We start from the raw sequence: 22,876 nt of genomic DNA, 5'->3' as shown, positions 1-22,876 counted from the left end.
ACCACTAATGTGGATAACTTAGGGTGGGTATTTTGTTCTGACATCATAGATTATGGGGTTAGGGTTAGGGTGTTTTATTACGCCGTAAATCTTTTCAGAATGTCACATCTCATCCAATCAAGTGTTGTGTATATGCTTGAGTTTTAAATAAAAAAAGATGAAATATCAAACAGAATTTATGTTTGATATAAAGTCTCATGCTTTGTGCTCGCTCAAGTATGGGAACCTAACGGCCCGTCCACACAGCGGCGTGCGTTGAAGCTTGCTCCATTTTTTGGAATATGAGGAAATGACCTGCGGTGTGTCTCTCCCAGCATACACGCGGTTTGATTGGCTAGCGCTTGTACTGGCAGATTTGCATAAACGGGATTTGATTGGCTGACGCTTCCACCGAAGCTTCAGAAGCTTCAAAAGTTGAACATTTCTCAACTTTTGCAGCGAGCCACGCCAGCAAAGCTCCGCTTCGCTTCCCACAATGCAGTTCGGCGAAAAGTGACGTCACCCCATTCAAGTGAATGGTGAAGCTTTCAACGCACGCCGCTGTGTGGACGGGCCGTAAAAGGCAAAATCCTTGACAAGTATTTATAGTAAATAGATTTTAAATGTGAAAAAGGCATGTTTCGTTACTGCTTTAAATTGGCTGTCTACTCTCCTGCTCTCTTTATCTGTTTAAATGTTGTTCAAAATAAGTCGACACATTAGTAGTGTTAAGGCCTTGTACATTTCCTTTTTCCTAATACTGCAGTATTTACTTCAATTTCATTTCCTCCCTGTTTTCCTGCTCTCCACCTCCCTTCTCCAAACCCCTTTTTCCTTTGATTAAGTCTCTGGAATGGCTATCTGAGGCTCTGTCTGGTATGTCAGGAACTCAGTGGAGCAGCCGTGGAGAGGAAGGAGAGTCGAGGAGGATGAGGGGGGAGAACTATTCTAAACCTCCTGCCCAGAGCCCCAGTCTGAGGGAAAAGGAAAATGTGGCTGAGAAAGAAGGGCTGTGTGAGAGACTCTGAAAGGATAGGGAAAGTATTGCTTACTGGAAAGAAAACAACATGTGTGTTGTTATGTGAGACAAACAGAGGTACACAATGATCTGTTGAATGTCTCAGTCTGAAGCAGTTAACCAAAATAAGCACAATATCATATTTCCTCGTCTCAACCTCCCCATGACCAAATGAGCTCAATCAGAGCTCCTCTCTCAGGTGATAATTAGCAGCTGAGAATGCAGAGCCTTCATCCCACACGCTGACATGCATCAGCACACCAGAATTAATCGTTTTGTCTAATTATAAGCAACTAAAGTCAAAATGTCACCCACATATTTCTAAACATACACCCGAGACCCCCTGTTCTCTCCGGAGACGTGTGGTGTTCAATTATACTAACTGTCAAATGTGTTGACACGTCATTTCCCACCTTTCCTTGCTGGTGACAGACTGAGGTATGAGTGGAAACAACTGTTGACATTGCTTATGAGAGTGCACGCACATACTTTTATGGTACAGTTGTTGATAAAGAAAATGGGAATAACCTCAGTTATGATGCTAGTAAGTCAAAATGTGGCTTGCATTTCCCACAAGGCATATGAACTGCTCTCAAGGACATACACAAGGAGCAGGGAAGGAGGTTGTGTGTAGGTGGAGGGTCATACAAACATTACATTTCTCTGCAACTATTTGGATTTGTTTTCATTTAACCGCTAACGTATGTTCAATATGAACCATATTTCCCCTATTTCTACGTTAATGCATTACACGGTCAGTTCATGGTTCATCTGATACATTTCAAAGTTGTTTACTTTTCACGACACAGAGGAAAGGTGTGATCCCTAGAAGTTGAAAGAAGTTTAAATTGAGAATAACGTGCAACACATACTACATGCAGTGGGGGCAAACCATTGATTATGTTGTAATGTTCATGTGTAATGCCTTGAACAGACAACATCAGTCCTCCTTATGTTGACATCATTTCTTACCTCCCCAATTATAGGAAATTGTGGAGCCGTAAAGACTCAACATAATTGACTTATAATTAAATCAGCAGGTTAATACAAACTGTATGCTGTTCGCAGGTTGTTTTAAAGGATTACCTCACCTTAAAAGCAAAGAACATGCAAGTACTTGAATGTTCTACGTCCAGGTTAAAGTGGATTTCTTTCTAGTTAAATGGGCTGTGATAAATATTTTTTGATTTATGACATTGACATATAACTATGTGTATGTGAAGTTGCTCCTAGTGATGGGCCCCGTACTATCATCACCGGTCTTTGAGCTCCAAGAAAGAGCTCGTTTCAGCTTGTTGTTTTGGTTTTTTGGTCCACAGCGTTCACTCTTACTACTCTCAACAGGGTCATTACCAGCAGCAAAAAGAAACTGCATGCAACGTCGCCAGCTGAGCCCCAAATGAAAGATGGACAGTCAGGCACTCACTCGTGAACACGGAGCAGCATTAGGGGGTCTAAAGAGCAAAATCATTTTCTCAAGAATTGATGGACCCAAACTGAGTTACACAGAGACCGAATATTAGAAAAGTACATTCTTTGGGTGGCCAGAAAGTCGACTGATGATAATGGATAATAGATGTGTAAATAAGCATGTCTGCTAGCACGTTTGCAACATCATTTTATAAGTGATATTTGAGATTTTTGATAGGCCCAAGTATCCAAAAGTGTTAATGGAGGTTAAAATGGCACATTATATGAGAATACAGTGCACCGCAGTTTCACACTACTGATCATTTGTAAATCAGATCTAAGCAGGTGTCATGGCAGCAAGAAAATATCTGTGATAATGAGCTGCAAATGGCGCTCACAGGTTCACTATGTTGCCCGGGTTGAATTGCAATTGCACTGGAAGCCGGCAAATTGTAAGTACATTTCTCAGAAGACTATATCACAAGTACAGTATGTGAAATAAATAAGAAATTACCTAGAATTGAATTTTCCTTTTGCGGCGCTAGCATAGAAAAGCTTAATTTTAAAACGTGACAGCTCATATGAAGCACCAAGTAAACGACTTAGTCTGAAGGCAATATTCGTCAACGCTTTTTTTTGCAGATGACAAATGAATCATGCAGGGTATTTCAGAGAGCAGCAGCTGAAGTGCTTATAAGCAGGGCTGAACAAATGGTACAAATCAAATGTGACCTTTTATTCTTATTCTTCTCCATCACTACAAACATCACTCAATGCATTAAACTGGAGCTCTAAAAGCACTTGTACTGATCTCAATAACCTGTGAGCCAGTCAACCAATCGCCTGTGACTCACGCAGGACACAGAGCGGTGACAGAGAGAGAGAGAAAGGTGGAGGTGTGAAAGCCAGAGAATAAGACAGAAAAGCATGAAAAAAAACTGAATGACATAAAAAAAAGAGAAATTGAATGAGAAAAGAGGGCGAGGGTGAGAATAATAGGAGCAATAAGAAAAGAAGAATGTGGTGCAATTGAGGTTTCTGTGCAGTGCGGCTGCTGTGTGATCCGCGTGGCAGGAGGTTTGGAAAAGTACATTCCTGTGGTTTCTGTGATTTGTGGTCTTATAAATATCTACTGTGTGGGCAGCGCCGCTCTTCCAGTATCCCCGACCTGCTGCCCACTGAGACAAGTAAGAAAAAGAACATGTCAATACGTATTGGAGTGGGTGGCTAAGAGGTGTACTGTGGATGTATGCGGATGTGAGGAAGGTACATCAAATATGCTTTTGTCTATTTGTGACAATAAGTCCTAGGGAAACAGTATGTAGGCTCGCAGAGTGGCTTTTCTGGTGTGCCCTATCCATGTGTTGTATGTTCTAGACTAGTGAGACCTTTTCGAGTGGCAACCCCCCCCATCATAATGAGGTCAGTGTTCGCACCCCATACAAACGCATTGATCGCTGATAAACTGGTTGCACAAAAAATTGTGAATGCACTGTGTGCTGTTAATGCTTTCTGGTGTGTCCACATGTTGGCATATGATTACTGTACGCTATGCAAGTGGACGTTTGTGCTGGAAAAGAGGGAGTTGTGTAAATGTGTCACTCGATAAAATCTATTTTTATATAAGGCTATCAGTGGTAAAGGCGATTGTAATGTAATATCCATGCCCCAGTTGAATTAGGTTATTCGTTTTTTTGCTGGAGTACCCTCAAGGATGTTCTATCAAACCCCTTAGCGTACACTAAAGATGTCACATGAAATTCACAAAGTGAAATATAATAATAATCTGATCTAAATCCTCCTGCGTAAGGTAGTGAGTAATTATTCACACCATATGAAATGTGTACACTAAGAGTCACGTTCAGTGTCACCACATGGTATATGCTGCTTGTGTGTTTAGTCTAGCAAAGGTCTCATAGCTGTGAAGATGTGTTTGCATTCAGCAACGAAGACACCTGTAAACTGGTTGAAATGGTGCTGGTGATTCCAGTCTCCAGCAAAAGATGCTATTTTGTTAAATTGCATTGTTCATTAAATTGCATTGTTCATTATTTCATTAAATTGCATTGTTCATTATTTCATGGATAGGTACAATCGCTGCAGTGGTTTTCTTGGCCTCCACTGTCACCGCAGAAAAAAACATTTTCCTGTAAATGTTTTTAAACAAATAGATTTATGAAAATGTAATGACATAAAAATGTCTTATTATCATTTATGGTTTGAAAAATATAGACTTTTTGCAATTCTTTTTACTTTGAATTTTGTATTTGATTATATATGTTGCATTGTTGGAGGAGCTCAGGTCAGAAGAATTTCATTGCCATTTCTAAACTGTAACTTTGTGCATATGACAATAAAACCTTTGGATCTTGAATTTGAATTGAAAAAAAAGGAGTTTAGGTGCTGCATTAGAGGGCAGAAGATCAACAATGAAGAATAAATGACTTATATGAATTTCTGTACACCTGATGTTTCACCTCTACATTTGCAAGAAATTAGTATTCACCTCAGAAAACATTACAACGTGTACCGTATTTGCTCTATTGCTGGGCTCTTTTTTTAGCACGTGTGTGTTGTTACTCAGTAACGAAGTAGCCCCATGGGGGACAATTAAGACCTCACACAATGTGCCCAGACAGCAATTAAAACAGTCATTAGTGAGCGAGGGAGGGAGAGTCGTAGACAGCAAGATAAGAGAGAATGACAGAAAAGGAGATAACAAGACAGTTAGGAGTACACAGAATGAAATTCAGAGCCGAACAGGCAGAAAGTCCATTATTTCTTAAAAATGAGTCAGGGCTAGCACATTGCATTTCATATTGCACATCTCTGACAACGTGGTAATACATCAGTGAGCTACACGGAGGACTCTCAACTCTCTCAGCCTAATCACTGATGGAGTAATGGAACGGCAATCATTCGAAGCAACAGCATTATTCGCTCAGCAGTGATAGAAAGGGACTCATGAAGAAAAGTAATCTGCATAACAAAGACCAAAGAAGACTCTGCATATTTTAACCTGGCTTCAATAACACTAAGATAACAAGAGAGCTGTCATATTACTGAAGGGTTGCCGTGAGCAAAACAAAAAAAGATTGAATTATTAAAACAATTGCAATAGCTCTAAAAGGAAATAGGGAAGTAGACGGAGAGTAACAAAACTCACAAAAAGAAAGAAACTGAAATGATTTAAGAGGCAGTGGATTACACAAAATGTTTAGGATACATTAGGATTTTATAAATACTGCATTTTTCAAAACATCAAAGGTCATTATTTATAATCACCTGTATAACGTAACAGCCCTAGAGGAAGCATTAGAAAACAAATGCCTGTTAAATAAATAAATAAATAAATAATAAAAAATTAGGAAGACTTTATCAAACTATGTTTTAAATGTTTTGAACAATTGTACAAGTCAACTTTTTTTTCAACTCTGCTGCTTATTATAAAGTCCATTAAACAATTCCCTAAATAGCCTACTGTACCTTATTCCATTTTACCACTTCATAGAAAATCAGCATGAACCACTTAATTCAGCTTTAATTGATTTGAAACAATCTGAATAATTGGTTGGATAATGGGTATTTCCTAATTCCTTTTCTCAGTCACCTACACGCATTCTCTCTCGTCATTCGGGTGGATTAAGCATTGGCTTTTTTTATAAATAATGTTATAAAAGACAGCAGATATCCCCAATACTGAAGGCGAGAAACCAAGGGATGAAAACTCACTTTGTAACAGCTGGATATAGCATCGATGTTTGGGACCAAACAACCACAAAATTCAACACTCATAAATACGGTATATACACATACAGTATATGAGTATATCTCACCTGTAGGAGCTGTTTTCGGAACATGGGTTGTGAGCTCGCACAACCACAAAGACGTGCTGGAAGTGTGAGCGAATGTTTTTGGGGGTGAAGGGGAGCGCGCCAGGTTCCTGGAACACGATTGTAACAATATCGTTCCCAATATGCCGCTTTCGTAGTAACTGGAAAAGCACAAAGAAGGCAGGAGAAACCAGATTAGATATTAAGTTATACTAAATAAGATACCTGGAAAATACAGAAAAAACTATGCAAGACTTTTGAACCACAGTCCATTTGATATGTACAGTGCACTGTGAACATAGACATTGCTGGCATTATCTTATCTTATTATTATTATAGGATAAGTGAAACCGCACTATTATTATTTCAATGGCATAGTCAAAGTTAAAAATGCTTTTTCGTGAACCTACCTGTTGCTTATTGTTGGGTGTGTAGGGCAGCATGGTGGACACATGGAACATGATCTCATAGTCCTTGTAGGTGGTGTACATGGAGTGGGTGCCCGTCGAGTCAGCTGAGGGGAAACAACTACGTGTCAATTCTCATTTACACAGTTATTATAACCTGGATTGACCCAAGGTGGGATGGTTTCTGGAGCCAAACCCCAGGAATGTAATTGGCAAATGTCCAAAACCCCATGTGAATATAAAAGAAATACCACTTCACCGTGATCATATTCCACTCTCCTAAATTGTATTACTTTTTTTGTTTTAGTGGAACATTCAAAAACCAATCATTCTTCCACTCTAATACCACACATAGGGATAATTATAAGATGTATCATAATGGTGGTGGGTCCTCACTTAAGATAATCAAGTTTTTGACTTTGAAATTCCACATGGCTACATCCTCACAACAGATAATGCCCGAGAGCATTAAAACAGAATTGTTTTAGTGCAAAACATTTTAATAGCTTAACAATGTCAAAAGTATTCAAAATAATTGACTATAACATCTTCACTAAGTATAATTGTATAGTGTATGTATGGTATAATTCTAACTTCTTGTTTCCATACTATAAAGGTGTGTATTAAAGCATCATCTGTATGTTGTCCAGCCTTCCTGTGAATGCTGATAGGATGTGTTCCCTGAGCTCTGAACAGCCTCTGGCCCTAAAGAGAGCCCCTGCATGTTAATAACCACCACCAGTCTATTGATGGGCTCTACTCAGAGAACAGAACAGTCACAAGGTGTTTAAAACCTTGCTAAATTACCTGAATTAACACACTCCTTCTAATAGGAGTGTGTAGCATAGCTGTATTTAATTAACTAGAGGGTACTGAGGGTGTTAGTACATCCCCTGAAAAAGTGAAAGGGAGTGTCTGTCACAAAGAGCATTACTTGTATTGTTATAGGAATAGTACAGAGTTAAATATGACAACATGAAAATATAAACCTGGAAATTAGCATTAAAGGGCCCCTTTAAAGTAAGGTTTGTTTTCAGTAAATGCATAAACAGCAGAAGAATCAGGGAAAGAAAGAAAAAGGAATTAAAGCAGTCTTGGGCGCATTCACACCAGCCTTTTATAGTCCGGTTGAATCGAACCCTGGTGCGTTTAGCCGCTTGGTGCGGTTCGTTTGGGTCGGTGTGAACACAGTCCGAGACCTCTTAAGTGAACTAAACAACCGGACTCTGGTCCGCTAAAATAGGTGGTCTCGGACCGCTTGCTAGTGAACTCTGGAGCGGTTCATTGCTGGTGTGAACGCAGTCCGCACCAAATCATAGGATGCGTAGTATTTACGTGTCACAAGAACGCGGGGTGTCTTCAAAAAGAGTGAAGCAGAATGAAGTGTTGGACAGTGTCGTGTAAAGTAAAAACAACTATCAAACTAAAAACTATACATAAAAGTCAGAGCCACCTGCTGTCGGTGAAACCCCATCCTTACTGCAGAACGTCTCTCATTATATGTGTTACAATGTTTTGTATCGCACGTTGTCTGATTATATAATCATATGCGCCGTTGCTGTTGATCTGCTCTCCAGATTAACAACAGCATGAAAATAACCTGCCGATGCTCCATGGCGGAGGCTCCGGTGGAAATTGCCGGGATTTGCGTTTTTACCCCCTTAATGTCTGACCAATTGTTGAACAGCATTTCCGAGCACATGACTTGTGTTTAAAGTTTATAGTCCGTTTGATTTTTGCCCGTGTGAACGCAAACCGAACCTTCTGAAAAATGAAACAATGTAACAAACTGTCGTCTGGTGCGCACCAGAGAAGCGGACTATTAGGTGTGAATGCACCTTTAAACTCAGGGGAAGAAAAGAAAAGCAGAAGTTTCAAAAGTTTTTTTTTTAATTCATAAACACTGCAAAGGAAAATAAATGGGAAGATTTGTGCAGCACTTCAATCCACTTGAACATTTTAAGAACTTCAAATGTCTGCCAAAACCAATGCCAATGTAGTGAAACTATCCTAATATATTTCATTACAGTTTAGTGCTTTATTTTACTCCCCACATTACACAGCCTCCTTCTTCTGTGTAAAGTGGTTTTAGATTATTTTAGAGGGCATGTTCAAGTAGTACTGTAGTCTGTGAAGTGAATATTTTCTGTGTGCACACTTAGCTGGTTTACCCACAGCGGTTACTTCACCACAATAAAAGAGGTTTGTTTCAGCTCTGAGCAAACGGGTAAAACCTCTCCATCTTCCCTCAAATCAGACCTCATCGGAGAGGTCACCTATTAGGTCACCTATTATGCAAAATCCACTTGTTCATGTCTTTTCTACATCAACATGTGTCCCCTCTGTGTAAAGAGATTCTGAAAGTTTCAGGAACAAAGATTCTCTCTCTTTTTGTCCTGATCCATTTATATAAAAACCTGAAAATGAGCTGATCAGATTTTGGCCACTTTGTGATGTCATAACGATTTTTTGGCTTGTGTAACCATTAGCCAATCACCAACCAAGGTAACCCCCTCCCCCCACCTTATCACCCGAATCTCTTCTTTGAGCACCATTCTGTTTTTGTTCTTTTTAACCAAATATCTCTCAGAGGGGCGTGGGGAGGGGCTCCTTATTTTCATCTAAAGTAACAGACTAATTAATCAGCACTTTTGAAACAGGGCTGAAACAGAGGGGATTATGGGATGCTGCAATGATCAGTTTGGTGTTTGGAGCCAAACACTTCAGAGACATGTTTGTATATATCTGTGACCTATAAGATATTGATGAAAAACAGTATAATAGGGGACCTTTAAGTCTCTATTTCTGTGCATGTACGTACTCTTGGCGTCCAGCTGGGCCCGGTACTTGCTGAAGCCTTTGAGCCGGACCCTCTCCCCCAGCAGATGAAGGAACTCCTCCAGCGCAGGACCAGCTGACTCATTGTTGTACATTTCCTCCTCGCTGCTCTGGCCGGCCATGCAGTACATCAGCCCCACTTTCCGCTGGAAACTCAACTATGGAGAGATTGTTGCAATGAGAAGGGGAAACTTGTGTGTTACTGTGCAGAAATCATGTCAGAGTCACCATGTTGACATTTAAGGGAGAACTCATGTTGGCATTTTAAGAATCAGCACCTTGGGTTGTCATGCGGTGATCGCGGTGCCATTTACCAGAGAAATGATGTTGACATTTTCAGAGGTTCAGCTTTTGATGATTGCATCAGGGAGCATGAGTATTAAAAGATGTTTGGCATTTTTCACCTTTTTATGGTCAAGTTGCGTGTGAGTTTGTGTGTGGGTGTAGACAAATAAGGGAGGTAGTATCTCCACTTAAATCCCAAGTAGTCTGTGGGAGTGAATGGATAAATTAAGCATAAGTATAAAAAGAATATTGAAAATAAATAATTCTGCCTCACAGTGAAACATCCACTTTTAGGACAAATAACACCTACACATAAAATGATTAATAAAAAAACCAAAAGGAAAGATCTTTAGTTCATAGAATTATCAAATATGCTGAATGGATAACATTTTGAGGACTGACAACAAGAAGTCTGACTAATACTAAATAGAAAGCAGTAATACAAAAATATATATCAGCAATCAAAAGAATTAATCAGCCAGTAAATCATAATTGTTCTCACTCGCGTCCTTACCCCCTGCTCGTCCAGCTTCATCAGCTGCTCCGTGACCTTGGGCGTGTTGAGAGCGAGGCGCAGGCAGTGGACGTTGAGCTCGGGCACCAGGTACTCCAGCACCTCTTTGAGGGGCAGACCCCGGCCCAGACCGTGTTTGGACGTGGAGGGTACTGCATCTTCCAGGATGGAGCCCCTCAGGGTATTCAGCTGGAGATGGCAAGGGAGGGAGAGAGAACAAGAAAATAGGAAACATCAGATTATTGAGTTTGAATAAATTCTTTCTTAATTCTGATTCCTCTAGAGCTTGAATGTTTTTTGGTGACCTCCATTATCTTGGTCTGTGGTTTTCTTTATGGCAGTTATGTGGCCGCATCGTCAATTAGCAAAATCAGTCAAAAAGCTTCACAGTGAAAACCCACTGATACTACAAACTGTACTACTAAATAATTTGCTGTTGGAGATATGACAGCAGGTTGGATCCAAAATACACTAATGACAAGGTTATTCCTTTTCTTAATCCAGTACAGTATAAAAAACGACATGATTTTTCTTGGTAAGTTTTGTCACAACTACTGAATACATTTTAAAACTCTACAGTGGGACTCTACTGTATCTTAAGAGCACATTACACTGCAGTGCTACAGATAATAACAGATTCAGATTTAGCCTAGCTAAGTTGAAGTTTGTAGCTTAGATAATTATTGTGTTTGTTCTCAAAATGTTTGTCTGGTTTGGTTTCTTTCTGCTAAATATCTTTCCAGCCATTCGAAGAACACTAATTTGTTAGTCTACGTTTGGGAAAGCTAAAAGTAAGCCTGTGATAAGACCTAAAGGAATCTGCAGTTAAATACAATTCACAGCAGAAGAGGGCTATTTAAAAAGAATGCATCATGGGCTTAAGATAACTCATGAAATCAATATTTTTTTTATTTCAAAATCCAGGCTAAAAGTTGAACATGTTTTCTGCTTGTACAGGGAAAACAAAGTGTGGGGAACTGTCTAAGCAAGCACACACATAATAATGCTTGTAGGGTTTTTTGCTGCTACTGTTTCAACTATAAGCACTCTTAGGCTCGAGGCTAAAACAAACTGGAAGAGGACAACCATGAATAAATCAAGAGGACTGCAGAAGGACCAGGACCTGAAAATCCATCATGAACAAATAAACACAGTTGGATATCCTTAGTGGTCCCATGGCTCTTAAGAATCACTTATGTGTTGTGTGTCTTCAGCAGGCTCAAGGTCAGTGCCAACAGCCTCAGGTTTAAACACACTGGAGAGAAGTACTCTTACTGAGGAGAGGACAACAGCTGTCCTCTGTGGACACTGGACTTATCTCAGTGCATCCCACTCACTCCCACACACATATGTCTTTACCTGCCCACCTCCCCATTCTGAAAATAGCAATTAGAGAGCATAGAGGGAGTCAGGAGAAGGGAAGAAAAAGAGAGGAGAACACAGCACAGTAGGTCGTGCGTCATCCCAAGAGATCGGAAGGGCTATTACTCATGGTGCTCTTCAGTACGAGAGCAATGCTTTCCCCTCTCTACTCCAATCTCTGTGGCACTATTTTAGTCTCGTTTAGCTGTGAAATGGCACGGCTCAGTCCTTCACAGATGAAGGCTGACAAAGATGGTAGGTGGGTGTTCAGCTGAGAGAATGAGGACATGGATCTGTGGCTCTAGTCTCTATAGGAGGGGAAGGCAGTAAAGCTGAAGAGGGATTTATACACAAGCTCCAATCACTGCAGTTTGAGCATAAAGAATTGAGAATATGTGTTATAAATAGGATAAAACATGCTATTATTTGAGGTGGTGTTAAGGAATGGAGGCGGAGGCATCTAAGGTCTTGAGCCATATCCGACAACCTTGAGCCGATGCTTTTATAATGTCACACTCTGACTGGGTTTTTCAATCATTTATTACTCCTACACACTTTGAAATCATAGCGCTTCTCAGTAGCATCCCTCAGTACAGAGTGTACTGAATATTGACACGTTTGTGAACATGAACATTCATAGCTCCGGAGGGAACAGCTACAAATAGATTGTATCCTGATGAATGGGAAGATCAATTAAAAAACAATCAAGCAAAAAAACACAGAGTATAAAAGAGTGTAAATCATTTGGCCTTTTTCAATGTACCTCACTCATTCTGAAGATGACCCTGTAGTTGTATTGCTGGCCGTGGTCCTTGTGTTCGTCCAACTTCTCCCTCCTCAGACTCACTGCGACCGGGCCCAGGTTCTCATCCACCCCCAGATAGTTCCAGTGTTCTGGTGGAGAGAAGCAAAGGGATTTGAGTAATGGATGGAGAGAAAGGGATTGTGTGAAAGAGAAGAAGAAAATACAGAGAACTTGTGAAATTAGACGACGATTTTGTTACCGTGCATATTTTAAAGGTCAATTCTATTGGTAGGAAGGAGGGAAAACCAGAAACAAAAATACCAAAGCATTAAAAGAATAACTTTACTAATGATCCTCCACTGATTGCCAGCTTTTTTCTTACTCCTAGCGAAATACAGGATGCTGCATTTGCATGAATACTGAATATTGTGCCGTCTAAGGTTGAATCTTGGCTGGTAGCAGAAGTTGGCATTTTCTCTGCCAATGAGCTTCTTTTATCAACTGTTAAGAAATATACATCATACAGTCAACAGCATTTAAGAAAGGCAGCTTCCAGACCAGAACTAAATCAAGAACTATGAATTTAGAAAAGCCCTAACTATCCCCTTTACGCTCACCTCTGAGGTAGAAGAACTTCCGGTAGTAATAGGTGCCGAGGTCAACATGTTCCACGATGTAACGTTTGGACCTGTCAGCATGTTGGCCTGGCCCGTCCTTGCCAGCCTCCAACACAGCCACACCAGCGTTGGTAAAATGAGTAGTTAGGGTGGCATCCAAGGGTCCTTCCTCTGTACTGCCTGAAGAACTGCTCGAGGTCTCACCACTACCTATGCTGCCCGGCTGGGGGACGGAAGACCAGGAAAGGTAAAGCATAGCCATTGTGTAACACTTTGTTTACATTTAATCTTTAGGGTGATTTTTTATTTTGGTTTATAGTAGCCAGAAGGTTCATGAATTAAAGGTCCCCTATTATGCTGTTTTTCATCAATATATTATAGGTCTCAGATATATACAAAACATGTCTCTGAAGTGTTTGGCTCCAAACACCAAACAGATCATTGCAGCATCCCATAATCCCCTCTGTTTCAGCCCTGTTTCAAAAGTGCTGATTCTCTGTCTGTTACTTTAGATGAAAATAAGGAGCCACTCCCCACGCCCCTCTGAGAGATATTTGGTTACAAAGAACACAATGGTGCTCTAGGAGGAGATTCAGGCGATAAGGTGGGGGGGGGGTTACCTTGGTTGGTGATTGGCTAATGGTTACACAAGCCAAAACATCGTTATGACATCATAAAGTGGCCAAAATCTGATCAGCTCATTTTCAGAGTGAGCGAATCTTTTTTCCTGAAACTTTCAGAATCTCTTTACACAGAGGGGAAAAAGTGGGTTTTTTTTTCATAATAGGTGACCTTTAATATTTCAAACTGCTGTGTTACGTTTAAGATTGGAGAACCTTGATATATTTTGAGAAAAAATATGGGTTATTTTTCTTAATTGAAGTCTAATTATCTGTTCTGGCATAAAACCTACCTGTTTAGCAGAAGAGATGTTCCTCTCTCCCTCTCCACCAATCTCATTCCTGAAACAAGGGCAGCTGAGCACCAGGTCATTGGTCTTGTCGTCCCCGGGGTCCAAGGCAGGGTTGGTGCCGTGTCCTCCGGTCCCCTCCTTGCTCAGCTCCTCTTGTGAGCCACATGGTGAACCATATATTGCGCTCTGATTGGACGAGAGGGAGGATGTGGCTGAAGCGGAGGCAGCAGCAGCAGCCGAGGCACCGGTAGTAGTGTTCTTACGTTTGGACCCAGACTGCCTGCTGTGGATTGCCTCATTGAGGTCAAAAAGTAAAGACTGGATATCAAAATGGGCAAAGCCTTTTTGGCACGCCCAAGGTTTGGGAGGTGGGCTGCTCTCATCTGCTTTGCCCCCATCTTCAGCATCTGATCCAGCCCGAGATGAGTCCCCCTCCACCTTCACGCTGCGCAGTTTACGGAATATTGATTCTCCACCTGTCTCCGACTTTGACCTCCTCTTTAAGTGCTTCTCTCGCTCCTTCAGCCGACTGGCAGGACTGCCTCTTGCTGAACCTAAAGCACCATCAGGCAGGTCCAGGACCGCCTGTTTCGTTGGGGCCACGGTAAGCAGCTCCGATAGCTTCTCTGGGGCTGGGCTTCTCTGATCAGGGGCCTCGAAGGACTGGTATCCCTTTAGCATGTCAAAGAAGCTCTCCCCTGACACCCCATGTTTATCTATAGACGAAGTGCTGCCATACTCTCGGTGCATGGGGGTCCACCCGGAGAAGGACCAGCCCTCGTTGCCGTCCACATCCAGCTCGCTGATGGTGATGTCGCTGTTACTGCGCTGACGGATGCGCCTCATGCCTTTGCGAGGAGACCCCAGGTATCCATCCGGTGACAGGAAGCGGTTGTCCTTCCCCTTGCTGTGCATCTTGTTCTTCAGGGTGTTGTGGATGTTGCGCAGCATGGATGAGTCCTGCGGGCTTATCAGGTGGCCCAGCTTGGCCGACAGATGGCTGTGGGCTGTTACTGCAGATCCCCCTCTTTCTCCACTACCACTGCCACTGCCACCACTACCACTACCACTACCGCTCCCACTACTTCCTCTTCCTCCTCCTCCTCCTCCTCCTCCTCCCCCACCACCACCACTTTCTCCTCCTCCCCCTCCTCCTCCTACAAGTCTTTCTCTATCTCCACTTCCTGATCCTGAAGAGCTTGTGGTGTTGGTGGAGCTGGGTGAGTCTGTTTCCACCGTTATGTGCCAAATACCGCCTCCTCCCCCGTCTTTTCGTGGCGGCCAATCAGCCACACGAGCCCGAACCCCCATTTTCGGTACGGCAGGGTTGGTGCCGGTAGTGGAGGAAGAGGAGATGTGGGCGCTCTCACTGCGGGGGGGCGGGGCCCCTCCATTGGGCAGTCTCAGGCGGCGGGTGTAGAACTCATCAGACGCTGGCACTGAGCCCCCGACCGAGCGCTCTGTCTGAGAACGCTTCAGACTGGTCATGGTGGAGGTGGGAAAGGGAGTGGGGGGGGGGAGGTAGGGATGGGCTGCTGATGGGTTTAGATCAGGGTCAACATTATGCCCACTCAGTGAAGTGACGAGAGACTCTCAGGGAAACATTTGGTGCTGCAGAAAAAAAAACATGAATTGGTTGAGTTTAAAAAAAATCAAAGGTCAATAAAGAGCTTTTGGATCAATGAAAATACCAGTAATGGAAAATATTTTTAAAAAATAAATAAAAATGTACAGCTTAAGTGATGTTGAGAAAATGTCTGGCTTTTAACATTGAACATTAAACATTGGCATCAATAATCTACCTACATCAAATAATATTTGCTACTGCGACAGCTCCAAGTTTAGCTGCGGCAACCGGTTACTCTCATGAACACACTCAGCTCAAGACATTTAGTTTGCATTCTTTTCAATAAAAAATGACGGAATATGCTTACCTTGATGGGGCTTGATGAACAGAAGTGTGTTAATGGTAAGCTTTTTACAGCTGAAGTCTCTAAAAAGTAGTCTGCATTGCAACCATGTAAGAAGAGAACTCCATTCAGTCTGGATGGGACCAACTAAGGAACTGAGAAAAACAAAGAAAAGGGATAGGTAAGAGTAAGTAAGATATGAAAGAGAACATCACATGCTAGATAATATCAGATCTTTCATTAAAGGTCACCTATCATGCTATTTTTAGGCAATAGCATAGGTCTCAGATATATAAAAAGATATAAAAAACATGTCTATGAAGTGTTTTGCTCAAAATACCAAACAGATCACCCATTCTAGCCATGCCTCATATCCCTCTATTTCACTTCCTGTTTCAAAAGTGCTGATTTGGGGTATAAAGCTTAAGAGGTAGTCTAAACTAAATACTGCCGTGATGAAACGCCATATCATGGATTATCAAGGATTATTTCTGAAACAGTATGGAGCTCAAAGGCTTTCTCTTTTGCCGGTTATACCACAAGGTGAGTTCCTTTTTATTTCCTGCTTCTTCACACACATGCTCTCCAGTACAGGTTAGCTCTGAGTGTTAGCGATGCTAATGTAAACAAACACCGACCATATTACGTCCAAAACAGTCGGGCATTGTTTCTGATCACAACTTTCTGATAGGGCCGTGGGTGTAAAGCCAGCCTACATTTCAGATATTACGTCATCGGACGCAAATCTGGATGAGCTCCGTTGTAGCCCCGTTTTTAGAGATTTGGGTACGGAGGAAAAGAGAGAGGGTTATTATTTTCTGACGCTGCGTGAGTTCCCTGACACACCGGGGACACATATTTATGTATAAAAGACATCAAAAAGTGCATTTTGCATGATAGGTCCCCTTTAACTTTTTTAACAATAATTTATTCTGGTGGAGTATTGGTCCATCATTTTAAAAGACCTTGTACGTACGTACAGATGCTTCAGGATTTAATTCTCGCTGCCTTCCCCCGAGGGATCTGTGTTTTTTTCTTGTCTGGATTTCACTTCCTAACATCAAAGGATCCATGTCACACATGACCTAGCTGTTAAATACATTGCACAGCCCACACATGGTAGAAAGGTGTTCAGGAGATTAATGTAATGTAGAACCATATGTACAACAACAACATCTCAACCAACTGTAAAAGAAAAATATTGGACAGATTTTTCCTTCCTGAGCCATTATTGTAATAGCTGAGAAAAAAACTTCAGTATGCTTGAGTGTTTTTTTCTACTCATTTGTACATAACAGCGAACTACTTCTCTGTGCCAGACCATTTTGTATCACCATGGAGATAAGGACTTGTACAGTACATATTTCTGTGAGTGTGAGAGAGAGAGAAAACAGGACGATTGATTCCTTCCCTTCCTACAGACCCCCCTGTGAACAGTTTCTCAACACATTAGTATCGAGATTTTCAAATTAAGGATTTGAAGACTTTGAATCTCCAATAAAAAACGAAAGGAATCGATCAAAGCCACAACCTTTTTTTATTACCTTGGAACCAAATCTGAGGTATGTTGTTGCACCATCTGCATCTTTGTGCAGTACTCTACAGTATCTCCTCCAATCTAACTGTGTTTAAGGTCTGTTTGAGCAGCACAACATCCTAGTCTTTAGTTCGGCTTTAAATACTGAGCACAAACCTTTGAAGACTAATAAGTAGAAACACACACACACACACACACACACACACACACACACACACACACACACACACACACACACACACACACACACACACACACACACACACACACACCACACACACACACACACACACACACACACACACACACACACACACACACACACACACACACACACACACACACACACACACACACACACACACACACACACACACACACACACACACACAACACACACACACACACACACACACACACACACACACACACACACACACACACACACACACACACACACACACACACTGCTAAAGACTAGACAGGAAACACAATGTCAATTTATCTTGAAGCCTCAAACAACCTTGAGAGCTGGTGTATTAAAAAAACAGACACACAATTATAGTGTGTGAAGAAATGTTAAACACTTTCAATTCACTTTATAAAAGAGATTTTGGTATTGTGCAACTGAAAGGGCATTCATTTAGATGAGACTCTTTAGAGAGGATTTCTTCAATGCCACCAAAGAAAGCTTGTCAAACCCTTTTACTTCAGAGCAAATCAAAAAACATTACAAATCAATGAAGACTTGTTAAGTCCCCACTCTTTTTAAAGCTTGCTCGATTGGACTAAAATCAACTAATTACCACAAAGTCATTTGTACCCCCTTAAAATGAGACTGCAAAACTTAAGATGAATTCAGAAATATCTATTCAGACCTGAAGAAAAGTAAAATAAGGGTAGGATAGCAACACTGCAATGCACTCAAATTCAATGACCCCTTTGAAAACTAACTCCCAAATAAAAAGTGTGTAGTCCTGAATAACTACCTGCCTGCAGCTGCCTCTCTGATTCTCTCCTGAGGATCGGTTAGTGCTCTCTAATGAGAGTTTTGAACCGATGAGGAAAACAGAAAGAAAGAAAGCAATAGGATTATACTGTAAGTTTTGTAGGGAGACAGGGAATTGAAACAAATGAACGTGGAGCAGCATTCCTCTCTGCAGTCGCAAAGGACCAATTACACTGACAGATACTCAGTAACCTTTAGCAGTGTCTAAATGAGGTCGATTCCTGAGGTAAATATGTAGCATCTCTGCTCAACGTGCTGCAGAGGTTCTTCTAACTCAGTCAACGGGGACTTTCCATCTTACAGATAAAAGTGGCTTAAGTACGACATTAACAAAAAAACATTTAGTGTTGTAATTCTTAGATCTTGTAATTCATTGGAGACATAGTTCATAGGCAGTTCTCTTCATATGGATATTGTGCTAAAAAGACAACATGTGGGTGACGCTTACATAGTTTTATTAATACAAGATGCTCTGAAGAAATACAAATGTTGCACAACAGCAGATATGACACGAGTCCCTATTTGCAGGAGAAACAAAGTCCTCCATTGCATTGTTAAGACATACTTGATCCGATGTGAACATATCCTTTAATATATTTAAATGTGGCAGCTTTACAGTATTTTCTGTGAAGCCTTCTGCGAGCAGTATTTCAATGGAAAAAGAACAACGTCATTTCCAGGCAGCATCTTACTACTCCAATTGTACCTCAGTTAATATAATTCGTTACCAATTAAATTATTATTATGAGTGTAAATTGTTTGTTCGCCTCTTTACTCTTAAACTGACCTGCTGTGCAATAATGGCTAAGAGACAGGCTTTGCTAGAAGCTAATTAAAAATTTATTAATTGAAGTGTACCAACTGAACAACCTCTCAATTTTTCTTTTCTGGGAGCCTTCATATCATTTTCCTTAAAGGGCCCATGTCATGCTTTTCCGGTTATTACCCGTCCCCTTGTGTGTTATGAAGGTTTTTATGCATGTAAACGGTGTGCAGAGTCAAAACCCTCAAAGTACACCATGTAGCGAGTAAAACTCTAACACAGGAAATACCTCCCCAAATGCCTCGTTGGAGATACGTCATTGTCCATTTGATTCTTCCATTTCGTTCCGGGTACGGCATGATGTCAAGCCGTACCCGGAACGAAATGGACCAATCCGTGGAGCCGTTACGTTAAGCCCCCGCTGATTGGTCCAAATTGACCAATCCACGGACTTCCTCACACACACACACACTCTATGTGCAGGGAGCAGGCAGCTCAGCTGATTTCTCCTCCCTGGCTGCAGGCTGATAACAGACAGTTGGGATCGCGGCGAAATTCTCTCTGCAGACCCATTCTCACAGCGTTTATCAACCTTTTTCTTACTCAATATCAAGCCACACTTATTGTTTTTACTTCGGCTGTGAGTTTGTGTGTGCTCAGGATGAGTTTGGCTGTGTTTCGCTGTGTATCGCTAACAAGGAAACAACACCTCCACGGAGCTCAGCGCGATTCACAACGTCCCGACCAATCAGAGCACACTGTGCTCACAGGGAGGGTGGGGGCTGGAGCTATTGGAGCTACAACGAGCCGTTAAAGGCAGAGAGTGAAATTCAGTGAATAAACGTAGTTTACAGAGATGCTGAATGAGAAACCAATGTGAGTTTGGAAAATTGCACAATATAAATCTATTCTAGTAGACCTCAAGAATGGAATTATGATCAGTGGAAATGGCCATGACATGGGCCCTTTAATACAATCATAAGAAACAACAGAATTGATCAAAAGAAAATAGGGTATAACCTAAAATGTTGATGAGGAATACATTGATAAATTCAGGAACAATGTCTTCAGAATGTCATCACTGTTACTATGGTCATCTAAAACTATTTAAACCTCTGCTAACGCTCGCTGTTGTGTTTCTGGCAGCTACAGGTTGTTGTGGAGCTCCACAGGTGTGCCAGTATGGGCGCTGTGTGGCCATTAATCTGCTCCATGCACAGTGAGTCATGCACACCTGAAAATTACACAGCAGACGAGCTCGCTGACTAACTGACTGCAGGAGGCTGCTGCCAAACAATGAGAGGTGACACAGTCATAGAAATAATCAGAAAACAGAATGCAAAGAAAAGTTGAGGAAGATCAAATGTGTGAGTGCGAAACCCTTTATCTTCAATGTTCTACATTATAATTAGTAGGTCTGTCATTTGGAACCGGACCGGTTAATCTTTGTGAGACAATTGCCAGTAAGAGAGTGTTCGGTGTTCATTAATCAGATAGTATTGTAGTCGAAGAATACGGATCATTTGTTCCCAGGCCTGTGTTTAGTGAAGATCTCCACTTTGCAATCACACACAGGGGACTTGGAAAATGACAACCTTTTAGAAAAATTGTGTAAGAAAAAGGTAGTGTTTGTTAATCATGCTGTTTTTCATGTTACATAATGGACAATGGCGGTTTACACCTGTTTCTGCAACCAGACACTATTACCACACTGACTGGTGAGTCAAGACAAGTCACGTCATGTTTATCTGTAAATCCAGACAACATGAACAACACAAAAACTGTTTAATACCCAGCCCAAATTCTTTTAAGAGACATGGAGGAAGTACCAAAAGCCTTTGGACATGAAGAAACTAATAGATGGAACCATCTTTTAGGAGGAAATACACTAAGAGATTCCACCTGCTATGATGGCTGGAGGTGCAGTAGAAGTAGCATGTGGGAAAATGGCAATTATAAAAACTGAAAGAGAGACACCGACTTCAACTTTGACAGCTTGTCCTCTCAAACACCTGCTGCCAATATGCTCCTGGGCATGGATGTGACGTATACAGTGTGTGTGTGTGTGTGTGTGTGTGTGTGTGTGTGTGTGTGTGTGCACATGCATTTGTTTACAGCTGTAGAGCCACTGCAAGTCACACAAATAGCATTGGTATAAAAAAAACATGAATAATCTCCAGATAGTGACTCAGACATTAAGTGTGTCTCTGTCTTACACACTAATAGAAACAAACAAGGAATGTTGCATTACATTATTTTTCTCACCCAAGTGTTACTTCCCAGGAGCAGTGAAATTATTGTCTTTATTTGGTATTAACTTTATACAAGAAAGTATGAGAGTTATCTTAAAACTTCATTGAATATTAATGTGCAGCAAGAAGTCATGACAGTTAGAAATATTCTCTGGGATTTTCAAATTCACAAAAACATTAGCAATGACTGCTCTTCACCAACACTGTATCCAAAAGAAAAATATTCAAATGTAAGTTTTTCAAACCTTTTGTGTGTTAAAAACGTAGAAACGTAATGTGCTTAAATGCTTCACAGCCATTTCAAAGCCAAACAGCTTATCATATCAATTTGTCTGAGTGTAGATTAAGAAATGGCAGGCCAAGACACAGAGGAAAGATAAAGAGGGGGAAAAAAACAAAAACATTATTCTCTTTGAAATCTGCCAGGCAGCAGCAGGCAGTCCAATGTGTCGGAGTTTCAGCTCAGAGCATTTCAAAGTGAAATTGTAATTGTGTGGAAAGATAAACATGCTTTGCTTTTTCCTCTCCACCTGCAGAGCTGCACAGTGGGGAGGGGTCTCCTCTCTGGTTCAGTGAAATGTAAAAAAAGGGGCTTTTTGGGTGCTCTGGGTCTGCCGATGTTGTCTTTTTCTCTCAAGTGTGAAAAGGCGTTCTACAGCGTACACTCCCATTTCCCCAGCCGTCAAAGAGTAGCAATGGAGGCAGAGAGAGGAGATGAGCATAGGAAGCAGAGTGAAGTCTCTGTGAGTGAAGCACTACGTAGATGTCACTTAATAATGGGAAATATTAACTTGTGATAGTTTCAGGCCTATAAAAGGGTTTTATGTAAAAACATGAACGTCTTTAAAGTTAAAATATCACTTTAATAAGACCCCAGTCCTTTAATACTGGCAAGGGTATCTTAACTTAAAGGGGACCTATTATGCAAAATGCACTTTTTGATGTCTTTTATACATAAATATGTGTCCCCGGTGTGTCGGGGAACTCACGCAGCGTCAGAAAATAAAACCCTCTCTCTTTTCCTCCGTACCCAAATCTCTAAAAACGGAGCTGATCCAGATTTGCGTCCGATATGACGTAATATCGGAAATGTAGGCTGGCTTTACACCCACGGCACTATCAGAAACGTTGCTATCAGAAACAATGCCCGACTGTTTTGGACGTAATATGGTCGGTGTTTGTTTACATTAGCATCGCTAACACTCAGAGCTAACCTGTACTGCACAGAGCATGTGTGTGAAGAAGCAGGAAATAAAAAGGAACTCACCTTGTGGTATAACCGGCAAGAGAGAAAGCCTTTGAGCTCCATACTGTTTCAGAAATAATCCTTGATAATCCATGATATGGCGTTTTATCACCGCAGTATTTAGTTTAGACGGTCGCTGCCGGGTCCCGCATGAGCTCAGCCCCCTCCTTTTTTATTGTGTATCAATTTTTTTAAAGCTTTATACCCCAAATCAGCACTTTTGAAACAGGAAGTGAAA

At 41.3% G+C, this 22,876-nt stretch overlaps 1 protein-coding gene across 1 annotated transcript in view; it reads right to left on the bottom strand.

Moving 5' to 3' along the window:
- Positions 1–22,876, bottom strand: part of sipa1l1 (signal-induced proliferation-associated 1 like 1) — an 86,772-nt gene that overhangs the window by 22,962 nt on the left and 40,934 nt on the right. The window contains 8 exon segments of the mRNA XM_034135597.1: positions 6,244–6,401; positions 6,651–6,754; positions 9,469–9,643; positions 10,285–10,473; positions 12,410–12,540; positions 13,009–13,231; positions 13,922–15,532; positions 15,856–15,986. Coding sequence (XP_033991488.1) covers positions 6,244–6,401; positions 6,651–6,754; positions 9,469–9,643; positions 10,285–10,473; positions 12,410–12,540; positions 13,009–13,231; positions 13,922–15,409 — 2,468 coding nt within the window. The 5' untranslated portion in view covers positions 15,410–15,532; positions 15,856–15,986.

The sequence above is a fragment of the Trematomus bernacchii genome, unplaced genomic scaffold (genome assembly GCF_902827165.1).
Source record: "Trematomus bernacchii unplaced genomic scaffold, fTreBer1.1, whole genome shotgun sequence".
Taxonomy (NCBI): domain Eukaryota; kingdom Metazoa; phylum Chordata; class Actinopteri; order Perciformes; family Nototheniidae; genus Trematomus; species Trematomus bernacchii.
The sequence above is the reverse complement of the archived record's forward strand: the minus strand, read 5'-3'. Positions and strand labels throughout refer to the sequence as shown.